This window comes from Prionailurus viverrinus, chromosome B1 (assembly GCF_022837055.1).
Source record: "Prionailurus viverrinus isolate Anna chromosome B1, UM_Priviv_1.0, whole genome shotgun sequence".
NCBI classification, from domain to species: domain Eukaryota; kingdom Metazoa; phylum Chordata; class Mammalia; order Carnivora; family Felidae; genus Prionailurus; species Prionailurus viverrinus.
The window spans coordinates 22,911,301-22,927,056 of NC_062564.1; the positions used below are offsets into that span (position 1 = coordinate 22,911,301).

Here is a 15,756-nt window from a genome sequence, read left to right on the forward strand (position 1 = left end):
AATGACTCTTTATCATGTTACAAGACCCACCATTCTAATTCTGGCTCTATTGCTCTCTCTTGAAATGTTACTTTTCCTCACTTGTAAAAGACCTGCTCTCTCTGACCTCATAGTATCGTTACTGAACATCTATTAGCTACCGCACACCAAAGCACTTGCCATGTTATACCCTAGCATTTCCCGGAGTGTGTCTAGTAGCTACATTAAGATGGAGGTAAAATTAAGTTGAAAGGCACCAGGTTAAACAAAATTAAATAAGTTTTTTTTAATCCATGAATATGTACCATAAACCTCTACATGAATAATATTAGATGCAGTGTTTACCAAACATGTGATGAGGAAAAGATTCTAGAGCAGCCTATTAGGTAAGTTTTACTATTAGACAAACTCATCTACAAAAAATATGTGGTAGAGTTGAACTCAGAATTATTAGCATTCAAAGCATGTATTGTTTTAAGCATGTATTTAAAACATTTTTCATTATTTAAGCGCCACTGAATGATAATATTATATTACCTTCCAGTGTGTAACATAGTGATCCCCTACTTATTAACATGATGAAATGAACACGATAATAACTAGCTACAATCTGTCACATAAAAAATTGTTAAAATATTAACTGTATTTCCTATGTGATACATTGCATTACCCTAATTTTATAATCAGAAGTCGGTACCTTTTAATGCTCTTCCCCTATTCCACCCATCTCCCAACCTCTCCCTTCTCCCCTCTGGCAACCATCCCCTCTGTTTCCGCTTTGTTTGTTCATTTGTTTTTTAGATTCCACATAGAAGTGAAATTATATGGTATTTGCCTTTTGTCTTGCTCTGACATACTTCACTTAGCATAATATCCTCAAGGTTCCTCCATGTTGCCAAACGACAAGAATTCATTCTTTTTATAGCTAAAATTCCACTGTGTATGTGTGTACATACCACAATTTTATCCATTCACCTAACAGGGAACACTTAGACTGTGTCTATATCTTGGCTGTTGTAAATAATCCTGCAAGAAGTATAGGGGTGCATATGTCATTTCAAATTAGTGTCTTCGTTTTCTTTGGGTAAATACCCGGAAGTGCAATTGCTGGATCACAGAGTTCTATTTTGTAGTTGAGAAACATCCCTATGATTTTCCACACTAGTGTCACCATTTTGTGTTCCCATCAACTGTGCGTCAGGGTTACCTTTCCTCCTGCTAACACTGGTTATTTTCTGTCTTTGTGATACCATCCATTCTCACGTGTCTGGGATGATATCTCTTTGTGGTTTTGATGTGCATTTCCCTCATGATTAGTGGCTCTGAGCATCTTTTCATGTACCTGTTGGTCATCTGTATGTCTTCTTTGGAGAACTGTGTCTGTTCAGGTCCTATGCCCATTTTTTAAATGGTATATTTTTTGTGATACTGAGCTGTGTGAGTTTTCTATGTATTTGGGATATTAATCCCTTATCAAATATATCATTTGTAAGTATCTTCTCCCATCCAGTAGTTGCAATTTCATTTGTTGATGATTTCCTTTGCTGTGTAAAAGCTTTTTGCTTGATGTAGTCCCGTTTGTTGATTTTTGTCTTTTTTGCTCTTCTCTAAAGAAACAGATCTAAAAAAATATTGCTCAGACCAATGTCCAGTACTATGTTACCTTTTAAGAATTTTATTTTCCAGACTTATATTGAAGTCTTCAATTCCTTTTGAGTTTATTTTTTGTATGGTGTAAGAAAGTGGTCCCATTTCATCCTTGTGCAGCTGTCTGGTTTTCCCAACACCATGAAGAGACCATCTTTTTCACCATTGTATGTTCTTGCCTCCTTTGTCAAAGATGAACTGACCATATACACATGGGCTTATTTTCAGATTTTCTAATCAGCTCCACTGATTTGTGTGTTTTTGTGCTCGTACTACAGTATTTTGATGACAGTTTGAAATCGGGGAGCCTGACACCTCCAGCTTTGTTTTTCTTTCTTAAGATTGCTTTCTTTTGTGGTTCCATACAAATTTTAGATTTCTTTGTTCTACTTCTGAGAAATATGCCCTTCGTATTTTGATAGGGGTTGTACTAAAGCTACAGATTGCTTTGAGTAGTACAGACCTCTTAGTGTTAATTCTTTCTACTCATGATCACGGTGTATCTTTCCATTTGTTTGTGTTTATCTTCATTTCTTCTGTCAACGACTTACAGTTTGCAGAGTACAGAAGAATGTTTATAGAAATATAATAGCATGCACACAGAAAAGTTCCTGTCTCACAAGTTTACAATTAGATGAATTTCACAAACTGATAGCACCTGTGAATATACCACCTAAATGAAGAGACAGATGTCGAGAAGCTGTCTCATGTCCCATTCTAGCTACAACTCACACAGCTCAAAGGGACTACTTTTCTAACATTTAACACACAGATAAGTTCTGCCTGGTTGTGAAGTTAAATACACTTTTTTTGTGCCAGGCTTCTTTCACTTAACATTTCATTTTTGAAATCAGTTCTTTTTGTTCTAAGTAAAAAGCAGCTACATATATTCCACTGTTTATACTATGATTTATTTAATCATTCTGTTGATAGACATTTGGGTTGTTGCCACTCTGGGACTATTAAGAATGATGCTATTAACATTTTTGTACACTGCATTTGGCAATCATTTCCATGCATTTCTCCTGAATATACATTTATGAAATGAAATTTCAGGATCATGGGTAGGAGTCTGATCAGTTTTACTACATGCTGTCAGCTTTTAAATTGCTTGAACCAATTCCTGTTCTAGTGACTGAAACTCTGCATGGTATCAGTGCTATTGATTTTAATCATTATGGTAAATGTAGTGCAGCACCTTATTGTGTTTTAACTTTCACATACTTAATAAAGTAATAATAAGGTTGAAATCTTTTTCATATGTTTATGCTTCCACACAGTTTTATGGTGTCACTGTAGCCATATATGTGTTCATAGGTTTGTGAAAACTCATTCTGTTAAATTGGTCTATTTGTTTATCCTTCGATGAATAAAATGCCATCTTAGTTAATGCGGCTTTAAAGTAAGTTTTGAAATCTGGTGACCTAAAGTTAGAGTTGGCTTTGTACTTCTCTTTCAACACTGTCTTACTGTTCTTATGCATTTGAATTTCCTGTAGATTTCCTAACATATAACTTGAAATTTCAAATACCACGTGATAATGCTGATGTATATCTAATAAATCAGTGCCCTAAGTAAAAACTGTCAGTCTGAAGGAGAAAAAAAAAATAAGCCTTTTAATAACTAATGTGGCTTTTATGCTTAAAAAAATGTAACACTAGATGTTATAAAGCCAAATTCTATTAAAACTTACTTATACAGAGAAATGTCAATCTCATTATGTAATTAATATGTGGCACAAAAGATCTCATCATCACCCACAATTCCATTTAGAATTTACAACTTCAGAGAAAAGCAGGAAAAAAAAATCCACTATTTTGGGAAATCACAGAGATCTTCACGGCACAATCCTAAAGTATTTACAAAGTTACTTTACTTTAACATAACAGTGAAATAATCCTTTGTGAATAATTTTAACACAAATTCTTCTGACCACCTAAGATACAGTTGAAATACAACATTTCTGTAACTTAGCAAAACTGAACAAAAATTACAACTCAATTAGCTGATCTTTGTGTATAATAGTTACCTACAAGTAAGTCTTTAAAATGTGAGTGGAGGTTCCCTTTGTCATTTTATTCCATACCACTGAAAGAGGTAAATAGACTCTTTATAATAACACAAATGCTACATGGTAATTTCTCCTTAGAAATGTAGGTTAAAATATGAAGAAATTACCAAAGAAGGATAGTGCTAATTTTTAAGTTATATCTTAAAATTTAAATACATCTATTATAAAGAAAAACATTTACTATTATCATTCTAATGAGCAATCATTAAAGTTCTGTACCAGTAACCATTTCATTTTGTAAAGCCAAGTTAATCTTCTATTTTGTTTCAGTAATATGAAAACACATTATTATGTAAATCAATTCATTAAAACAAAACTTAACCGTAATTTCCTGTTTCACTGTATGTTGGCATTATGCATATAAAAAGGCAGGAAGAGAAATTTTGCTGGAATATGTTAAAATGCAAAACAAGAAAAAAGCTACATACTCATGGGCAACATTCAGCTTCCCCTTTACTCGATGCTATAATAGGCCCTTTCTACACTGCTAAGCAGTTAGCATTTCACATAAACCTACAACTGTAGCCACATCTCTCATGCAATTGTTTCTGTAGTAAGAAACTCCAGAATTCTAAGACCTTTATATTTTTGTGAAATAAAAGGGGGTGAAGAGTTTGGAACAGAATTCATTTTTTTAAATACCTTGGCTATGGTTTCAATTTCATCATTTCTATCATTTTTATTAAGTTGCTGAAAGTTAACGATAAATATGTTAAAAGAGGTACATAAGAAGGAAATGTTTTTCCCTTTCAAAATACAGAAAATTCTTTTAATGTGTTCCTCTGAGCCATCAGAGTTCCTTTTCCTAAGAGCCACACCAATCTCTACCTGAAAAACAAATAATTTTCTAAATAAAGAAAATGTGTCTCTAATCTGAACTTTAAATGTTTCTGTCACATTAAGGTCAGTAACTGGTTTATGTTGAATTAACAGTGACATGTTAATCCTATTATTCTTCTGACTAGAGAGAAAAAAAATTAAAGGAGAATTAAGATAATCCAATTTAAGAAACAAAAATTTCCCAGTATGAAACCTTATAATCATTTAATAAAACATTTATTGAGAACAAGCTAAATGCAAGTTGTAATGATAAAAAATAGCTTAGGAGAAACTCTGTATGTCTAAGGGCTTGACTAAAATGGGATATATGTCAGAGAAAGACAAATATATAATTTTACTCAAATGCAGAATTTAAGAAACAAAACAGTTGAACATGGGGTGGGGGGAAGAGGGAGGCAAACCACAAAATAGACTCTTAACTACAGAAAACAAACTGAGCGTTGCCGAAGGGGAGGTAGGTGGGGGATTGGCTAGATGGGTGACGGGCATTAAGGAGGGTACTTGTTATCATGGACACTGGATATTATATGTAAGTGATGAATCACTTTAGTCCTGAAACTAGTATTACACTATATGTTAATTAACTGGAATTTCAATAAAAACTTGAAACATAAAACAATAAAGTAAAAAATAGGATATATGAATCATTAAAAAATTATTATACTAAAAATGCATAGATACATAAGTGGACTAACTACATGTTAATAAATATATAAAGAAAGTAGGGAGCACTTCCAATGTAATTAAGAACTAACACATCTCAGCAGGATGGCAAATCAGGTGAGATTTGATAGATACAGAGAACGCTCCAGGAATGGAAACAGCAAAATAAAGCATATATTTAGGAAACAAGCAACAGTGCAAATATGCTAATAATGAGTTTTTTTGCAAAGCAGAGTTATCAAGGTAAAAAAGCAGAATTATAAGAGTCAGGAAATGGACAGGCTCTTGAACTGGTAACTCAGTTCCATACACATACTAATATTATACCTATAACAAGTTATGTTTCAGGAATATTCATCTGGTAGCCCTAAATATTCAGCTATGAGGTGTAGTGCCTCACATGCACTGAGTAAGCAACAGGTCATATCCACCGTCATCACCGCTATTAGCACAAACATTTTAGAGGCTTATTCCAGTAAACTACATGGAATAATGAACTACATGTTTTGTATTAACTGCGTATAAATTACAGTAAACTACATGTATTAGAAAAGCAGTAGTTGAAATATTAATAGAGATTACAGTAAGAATGAAGGGTAGCAGAATATGACACTTCAAAATATGCCACTGGTGTCAATGATGAAGTTTTGGGAGCATGGTGGGGTGGTGCAGAGCCGACGGCCAAGAAAGAATTCTGGAAGATGTCTTTGGTGCAAAAAGGTAATTTTATTAAAGCATGGGGGAACGACTCATGGGCAGGAAGAGCTGTACTCTTCCTGGTTGTACACAACCCTTAGGGTTGTGATGGGTAACTCATTATACACCCTCAGGTTGGTTGGGAGGAGGTCAGGGATAGAGTTATTCTCTAAGAAATTTTGGACGCCAAGTTTCCAGGACCTTGAGGGGCTAGCTGTTGCTAGGGAAACACCATTTATCACCGTTTAATAAAACCTCAGTCATGAGACCCTTCAGATGTATATGGAGGCGGAGCATAAGCCTGGAGTCTGATTGCCAGCATATATCTTGGGGCAGTGAGAAAAATGAAGTAGACTTACAGGATCCTCCAGGTTGGGACAATGTTAAACTAAGGTTCTCTTTTGCCACTGACAAAGTGTCATCATCGAGGTAGCTAGCTCCTAGAGGGAGGTCACTCTGCCAGCTTCAAGGACTTCTCAATGGGCTACAGGTAGTAAGGGAATTTAGTTTTTCATTTGCCTTAGTCTCTCGCATTATCATGGCCAAGCACTTAAACCCCGTTCTTTTGTTCTTGGGTAGCCAGGGGTGTCCTAGGAATATCACACATATTCCACGTGGGGATGAGGCAGTGTGTCAGCCCATATTTTGCCCTCAGCTTGCCCCATACTCCCCCATCATAAGGATTATTTTGAGCTGAAGGCAACCAACAAGCAGATACAACAAAAGCATTCTGCCCTCCCCAATCTGGCTAAAAGCAGCATATACATCTACAAAGGTGTCCCTCCTCCCCCCTTACCAGGAAGGACAAAGGTAAATTTCTGAAGACAACTTTAGACCCTTATGAATGGAAGGAAGGCACCTGTGACTTAAATCTGTGTAATACATCTTACTTTTCTTGGTCACCTGCACAAAAGTGGCCTCCCCTCCACACATTTCTGTCTCTCTTTAACTAACGATGGTATTTGAGCATGTACATTAAGTTATCTCTGTGTATTTACAAATTTTTCCAAGTACCTCCTATGTATGCAGGCAGTATACATGTTAATAAACGTGATTTTCTCTTATAATTCTGTATTTTATTATAGGGATCCTAGCTAAAACCTCTGAAGAGTAGAGAAGTTACCACATTTCATAGGAATGTTGATTAATTTTCCATATACTTGAACAAATCGAACAATATAAAAAGCAATGCTTAACGCTTTCAACCTAAGGAATATTCTTTTAAAAGAATGTTAAAAGACAGTAATGATAAACTTAGAAGATTTCCTAAATTTACATGTTTAGGTATCATGAACATAACAGTGAGCAAATCTTTGTGTCAGGACGTTCTTTATGTAATACGAAAATATCACTGACAAAAACCGATAGAAAGTCATGCTGTCAGGTGCTTATATCTTACTGGTATCATGACAAAAGTCAGACACGCACAAAAATAATACAAAATAAGTAGATAACACAGCATGTTAGAAGATGATAAAGTGCTATGAAGAAAAAATAAAACAGAAAAGGGAGATAGTGTGGGCACTGGGGAGAAAGAGAGGAAAGGACTACACTTTCCAACAGGATGGTCAGAAAGACTTGCTTGAAAAATATTTCCAATTATTTTTCTTTAAAATAATTCAATTTGAATATTAAAAACATTCAATTCTTCTAAGTAGTGACAGATTTCAAAAACATACACATAGCAAAACCCATGTCTAAATGACGATGGCAGCTGAGCATCCAAAGAAACTAACTCTGACTCCGTATCATTGCCATCTTTAGGAGAAATCTAAGTACGTTCACAAAAATATGAGGCCAAATTGATTATTATGTAGTATCTAATCTGGCAATTAGCAACTAGTCCTTAAAACCTGACTGGGCAGTCAAGGAACAGGCAATTGAATAAAGTGAATTATATCCTTGTATTATAGAGTTACACAAAGAAATTTAAAGAAAGTCACAATGTAGGAAGAAGAAATAAGTAACTTGTTGGCTTTAATATTAAACATATTTCAAGTATTGTGAGCAGTGAAGAATAAATCTCATAAGGTTATGTTATAATCTATACTTATAGAGAATTTATAACTATATTGCCATATGAAAATTTTATTCAGAACCACAATTTTAGAAATTAAGAATTTATTATCCTAGGTGATTGCAGTAACATGGTTATGATTTTCAAAGGCCTTATCTTTTAGGGATGCTTACTATAGTATTTCTGTATGAAATGAACTGACATTGAGCACTTCTTTCAAAAGAATCCAACAGCAAGTAAAGAGAATGGAGCGGGGGACTAGATGAAACAAGGATTGGTTATGAGCTAGTAACTGTTTGGCCATGGGTATATGAGGGTTGTCAGGACATTATTTTCTCAGAATCTGTATGTTTTCCAAATGAAAAAGTTACAGAAAAAATTACATTTTTAAACAGTTAATCATCACCAACCTAATAAATACTAAGCCCCAAAGATAGTTGATCTATTACAATATATCCCATTCACCAAAAAAAAAACCACAAAAAAAAACCGAAATAATCCTCCTGAAAACAATACCCTAAAAAAGGAAAGCAACAAAATAAGTAAATTCAGTAGTAGTTACTAATGTTAACTTTGCTACTGATTTCATTAATGTCACTTTTAATTTTGTAGCAAACAATTGTTAGCATTCTAATACAAGGACTACCAGAGTTCATAATGATGTTTTAATTACTCTCTTCTGAACTAAATTAAATTTACCACTGATAGGACAGTGACTACAAACTGTTCCTATTTCCTCTGCTGGCATTACATATTATTACCGGAGCAATACGTAAAGTTGAAAAAGTAGGTTATGAATGTCTATTCGATATGGTAGGAACATTAATTTTTTTTTCTTTTTTAAGTTTATTCACTTTGAGAGAGAGAGAGAGAGAGAGAGAGAGAGAGAGAGAGCAGGAGTAGGAGAGGGGCAGAGAGAATCCCAAGCAGGCTCTGCAACATCAGCACAGAGCCTGATGTGGGGCTTGAACTCACCAAACCGTTAGGTCATGACCTGAGCTGAAACTGAGTCGGATGCTTAACTAACTGAACCACCCAGGTGGCCCAGTACATTAATTTTCTTAAACAGCAAAGCAGTCCTCATCCCAAAAACAATATATTGTATATATGTGTATGTATATAGCAGAGGTAGTATTAGAAGAGAAAGAACAAACTTATAATTTACAAATAAAATCCTTTCTCACTAAATAGTAAACATAATTTCTGATTCCTATATAAACAAGATTAAAGTGCAAAATGTGGATGCTTAGAACACACACTTACCACTTGTCCATTGTGTGGGTTCTTATGAGCATACGGAGGTCCACGGATATGATTCCACATCTGGCCAGAAGTCATAGCAAAGACTATACACTGAAAAACAGTGTATATGTGAGTTAAAGAATATCAGAATACTGAATTTTAAAAATATAATGGTCATGAAACTAAATTTAAAAAATCATGTATCAGTTCACCCATTGGCATGATTTTCACTTACTAACTGTGGGACTTTGGGTAAGTTATTTGTTTTCTGGCTTCTCATATTTATCTATAAAATAGGCATAAAAATCATGCTAAAAATGTTAATAATTAAATTCAATAACATATATAAGGCATCTGGCATAGTGGCAATCTGATATGTCCTAACCAAAGACAGTCCAAAGCATAGGTTATTAACCACCTAGATTCATAGTTGAAGGCAATTATATATATTATAAAATAGTGAAGATGAAGAATGTTTTTAACCCATTTAAATATACAGACCTCAACTCAGAGAAGAAGGCAGTGGAGGAGGATGACTCTAGGCTCTTCTCGTCCCATGAACATGACTAGATTAACTATCAGAGCATCCTGAATACCCCAAAAATTGACCTGAAGACTGACAGAACTCCACAACTAAAGGGAGAGAAGAGGTCATACTGAAGGAAAGAGTGAGAGAGAGAGAGAGAGAGAGAGAGAGATGGAGGAAGAAAGGGAGGGAGGGAGGGTAAGCAAGCGTGAAAAGGGCAAATGGTTTTCCAAAGTCATTAGCTTAGAAACAAGAGGGACTGAATTTCCTGAGTTCTTGCAACAGTGAGACCTAAAGCCTAGAGCTGTAAAGGTCAGAGGACTTGGCTGAGATAGAGTTCTCCCGTTCCTGGAGAGAAGGCAGGCAAACAACCTGGCTGGAGCCATTTTCCTCCATCACCACTCAGCATAAACACACACCACCTGCTGGAAGCAGCGCAGCTCTGATACTGACTGCTTACCTTGCTTACACCAAACCCCAAACCCCTGCGTCTGGTGGGACTGCCTTTCTCGGTCAAGCTTGCCTCAGTTCCAACGGAGCGGGCCCCCTCCCCCAGACCAGCACAAATCCCTGCTCACGCCACGTCCCCCAAACAGAGTTCTGCAGGGCTTCAGTTCTGGTAGGGTGGCATCCGGTCTCATTTCACCAGAGTTAAAACTTGCCACATCTAGGCCAAGGACCAACCACTGCCCACAGCAGGCGAGGAGAGCCCCTGCTGATGACCAGCCTGAAGGCTAGAGCAGCCACAATACAACAGCAGAGTGCACGCACCACACACCAGAGACACTCCTTAAAGTGCTACATGATCTCCTCTTCATAAGGCCATTATGGTGAACAGCAGAAAACATAACGGGCTTTTCTAATACACAGATGAAGGCAGAGACTTAGACCAAAGTGCCAAGACAGAGGAATTTATCCCAAAGGAAAGGACAAGATAAGGCGACAGCCAGAGAGCTAAGCAAAACAGATATAAGTAATGTGCCTGATGGAGAATTTCAAGCAACTCACTGGGCTTAAGAAAAGAATAAAAGGTATCAGGGAGACCCTTACCATAGAGATAAAAGAGTTAAAAAAAGAATCCCTGAGAGATGAAAAATGTGATGACCAAGATTGGAAACAGGCTTGATGCAATGAACAGCAGGCTGAAAGAAGTGGAGGAACAAATTAGTGAACTAGAAGATAAAATGATGGAAAATAAGGGTGAACAAAAGAGAGAGAGAAGAAGAATTATGGAACATGAGAACAGACTTAGGGAACTCAGTGACTCCATCAAATGTAATAACATTCATATTATAGGAGTCCCAGAAGAAGAGAGAGAAAGGGGGCCAGAAAATTTATTTCAAGAAATAATAGCAGAAAACTTCCCTAATCTGGAGAATGAAACAGACATCCAGATTCAGGAGGCACAGAGAACTCCAATCAAACTCAATAAATGGAGGCCAATACCAAGACATATTGTAATTAAATTTGCAAAATATACTGGTATAGAAAAAGTCTTAAAACAAACAAGACAAAAGAAGTCCTTAACTTACAAGGTAAGACTGCTGAAGATTTCTCAACAGAAATTTGGCATGCCAGAAGGAAGTGGCATGGTATATATACTCAAAGTGCTGAGTGGGAAAAATCTACGGCCAAGTATACTCTATTCAGCAAGGCTGTCATTAAGTTTAGGAGAGATAAAGAGTTTCACAGACAAAAACTAAAGGAGTTCATGATCACTAAATCAGCCCTGCAAGTAATATTAAAGGGGACTCAGAGTGGAAAGGAAAGACCAAAAGTGACAGAAACAAGAGAGGGTCACAGAAATCTCCAGAAACAACAAGACAAGTATTAAGATGGCAATAAACACTTATCATTACTTTGAATGTAAATGGACTAAACACTCCAATCAAAACATATAAGGTGTCACTATGGGTTAAAAAAAAAACACTATAGATACACATATAGATCCATCTATATGCTACCTACAAGAGAATCATTTTAGACCTAAAGACACCTACAGACTGAAAGTGAGGGTATGGAGAAACATTTATCACACAAATGGAGGTCAAAATAAAACTAGAGTAGCAATACTTTTATCAGATAAGCTATACTTTGAAACAAAGACTGTACTAAGAGACAAAGGGCACTATATCACAATAAAGGGGACAATCCAACAAGAAGATATAATAATTGTAAATACTTACGTGTTCAGCATGGGAGCACCCATATATATAAAACAGTAACAAACATAAAAGGAAGTAATTGATAGTAAGGCAATAAAAGTAGGGGAGTTTAACACACCATTTAAATTAATACATCATCTAAACAGAAAATACACAAGGAACCAATGGCTTTGAATGACACACTGGACTAGATGGACATAACAGATATATTCATAACATTCCATCCTAAAACAGCAGAATACACATTCAAGTACAAATGGGACATTCACCAGAGTAGATCACAGATTAGGTCACAAATCAGGCTTCCATAAATACAAAAACCTGAAATCATACCATGCAACTTTTCTGACCACAACGCTATGAAATCAGAAGTTAACCAAAAGAAAATATCTGAAAAGACCACAAATATATAGAAGTTAAAAAACAGGCTACTAAACAATGAATGGTCAACTAGGAAATCAGAGAAGAAATTTTTTTAAAAATACAAGGAAACAAATGAAAGGGGGGGGGAACCCACAAAAGTCCAAAACCTTTGAGATATAACAAAGTGGCCCTTAAGAGGCAAATATATAGCAATACAGGCCTACCCTAAGAAGCAAGAAAAATCTCAAAGAACCTAACCTTATACCTACAGGAGTTAGGAAAAAAATATAATAAAAGAAGCCTAAAGCCAGCGAAAGGAAGGAAATAATAAAGATCAGAGCAGAAATAATTATCTAGAAACTAAAAACAAACAAAACAAAAAAACAATAGAACAGGTCAATGAAACCAGGAGTTGGTTCTTTGGAAAAAAAAAAAAAAAATCAATAAAACTGGTAAACCTCCAGCCAGACTTACCAAAGAGAGAAAGGAACCAAATAAATAAAATCATAAATGAGAGAGGAGAAATAACAACCAACACCATGTAAGAGTATTATGAAAAACTATATGCCAACAAATTGGACAACATGGAAGAAATGGATAAGTTCCTAGAAACATAAATGACCAAAACAAACAGGAATAAAGAGAAAATTGGAACAGATCAATAACTTGCAAAGAAACTGAATCAGTAATCAAAAAATTCCCAACAAACTAATGACCGGGACCAGATGGCTTCTCAGGTGAATTCCATCATACATTTAAAGAAGAATTAATATCATTCTTCTCAAACTATTCCAAAAAAATAGAAAAGAAAGGATACCTTTCAAAGTCATTCTATGAGCCTAACGTTACCCTGATACCAAAAGCAGACAAAGACTACAATAAAAAAGGGAACTACAGACCAATAACTCTGATGAACAGAAACACATCAATTTTTAATAAATGATAGCCAAGAGAATCCAGCAATACTTAAAAGCTCATTTATTCTCAAATCAATCAACATTAATAAAAGAAATAAGAACCATATGATCATTTAGATACACAAAAAGCATTTGACAAAGTACAAATCGATTCATAATAAAAACTCTCAACAAAGTAGGTTTAGCAAGAACATGCCTCAACATAATAGAGTCCATATGTGAAAAACCTGCAGCTAATATTAATTTTCAATGAGGAGAAACTGAGAGCTTTTCCTCTAAGGTCAGGAACACAACAGGGATGTCCACTCTCGCCACTGTTATTTAACATAGTACTGGAATTCCTACCTACAACAATTAGACAACAAAAATAAATAAAAGGCACCCAAACTGGCAAAGAAGAGGTCAAACATTCATTATTTGCAGATGACATGATACTGTACGTAGAAAACCCAAAAGATTCAACCAAAAAAAAAATCGCTAGAACTGATACACAAATTTGCAGAATACAAAATCAACATACAGAAACCTGGCACATTTCTATACACCAATAATGAAGCAGCAGAAAGACATTTACAACTGCACCAAATAAGATAGAAGATAACTAGGAATAAATCTAATCAAAGAGGTGAAAGACCTGTAGCCTCTGAAAACTATGAAACACTCTTAAAAGACATCAAAGATGAAATAAAGAAACAGACATTTCATGCTCATGGATTGGATTGGAAGAACAGATATCGTTAAAGTGTCTATATTATCTCTATTATCCACAGCAATCTACACATTTAACGCAATCCCTATCAAAATACCACCAGCACTTTTCACAGAGTTAAAACAAACAATCCTAAATGTGTATGGAATCACAAAATACCCCAGATAGCCAAAGCAACTTGAAAAAGAAAAGTAAAGCTGGGGGCACCACAATTCCAGACTTCAATTTATAGTGCAAAGCTGTAGTGATCAAAACAGTATGGTACTGATCAACAGAACAAAATAGAAAACCCAGAAATGAACCCACAACTGTATGGTCAATTAATCTTTAACAAAGCAGGAAAAAATATTCAACAAATGATGTCGGAAAAGCTGGACAGCAACATACCAAAGATTCAAAGTGGACCACTTTCTTACAACATACACAAAAATAAATTCAAAATGGATTGAAGACCTAAATGTGAGACAGGAAACCATCAAAATTCCAGTGGCGAACATAGGCAGCAACCTCTTTGACAGCGGCCACAGTAACTTCTTGCTAGATACTTCTGAGGTAAGGGAAACAAAAGCAAAAATAAACTATTGGGACTTCATCAAAATAATAAGCTTTTGCACAGCGAAGGAAACAATCAACAAACCTAAAGTAAAGGCAACTATGGAACTGGAGAAGATATTTGCAAATGACACATCTGATAAAGGGTTGGAATCCAAAATATATAAGGAACTTATCAAATGCAACACCCCCCAAATGAATAATTAAAACATGGGCAGAGGACTTGAATAGACATTTTTCTCAAGAAGACATACAGATGGCCAACAGACATAAGAAAAGATGTCCAGCATCACTGATCATCAGGGAAATACAAATCAAAACTACGAGTATCACCTCACACCTGTCAGAATGGCTAAAATCAACATCATCAGAAACAATAGGTATCAGCAAAGATGTGGAGAAAGGGGAACCTTGTGCACTGTTGCTGGGAATGTAAACTGGTGCAGCCACTCTGGAAAACAGTATGGCAGTATAGAGGTTCCTCCAATTTAAAAGAGAACTACCCTACAATCCAGCAATTGCACTACTAGGTATTCACCCAAAGAATACAAAAATACTAATTCAAAGGGATATATGCACCCCAATGTTTATAGTAGCATTATCTACAATAGTCAATTAATGGAAACAGCCCAAGTGTCCATCAACTGATGAATGGATAAAATGGTCTAATTTCTGTTTTAATATTGTCAAATTTATTAGTAAAGTGTAATCGCCTTAATCCAATCAGGGAATGAATGTAATGACTGAGTCACGGGTAATGGCCCTGATAAAGTGCCATCTCTCTTGACTGAACTCAGACAGGATTTTCAAAGACAGGTGGCTCCCACATCCGTTTTAAACACAAGACTGAAAAATACTCTGCTTTTGAGACTTGATGCTCAGGGCTTTCAGCCACTCTCCATCAGCAAACAACCGGAGTGTGCTTGAGAATAATGAAATTTGTACCAAAAGATGTGCTTATTTTTCCGTTTCTCTACAGTACCCATTCGCTGGGACCTGGACTGGATTTTCAATTCTTGCCCAAATCAGCAATTGGCTCCAGTATAAAAGCGGCTGCAGAAGCCAAATGAATTCTACTAGGCCTCATTTTTAAAAAGTATAATTGACATACAATTCTTATTAATTTCAAGTGTACATCAGAGTAATACAATATTTGTATACATTACGAAGTGATCCTAACAAAATCTAGTTAACATCGGTCAAGATACAAAGTCATTACAATTTTGCTTACTGTATTCCCCATGCTGTCCACTACATCCTCACGACTAACTCAATAACTGGATGTTTTGACCTCTTAATCCCCCTGATTTAGTATGCATGTCACCCAGCATCTCCCTCTGGGAACTGGTTTGTTTCCTGTATCTGCCAG

General features: G+C 35.7%; 1 protein-coding gene across 5 annotated transcripts in view; it reads right to left on the reverse strand.

The window, feature by feature from the left end:
• TUSC3 (tumor suppressor candidate 3) overlaps positions 1 to 15,756 on the reverse strand; it is a 262,371-nt gene that overhangs the window by 81,002 nt on the left and 165,613 nt on the right. For 4 of the 5 annotated variants that reach the window (XM_047855564.1, XM_047855561.1, XM_047855560.1 and 1 more), the window contains exon 6: positions 9,177 to 9,266. The exons of the other annotated variant lie outside the window; for it this stretch is intronic. In XM_047855564.1, the coding sequence (XP_047711520.1) occupies positions 9,177 to 9,266 (90 nt within the window). The remainder of the gene's footprint in view (positions 1 to 9,176; positions 9,267 to 15,756) is intronic. 5 annotated transcript variants of the gene reach the window in all.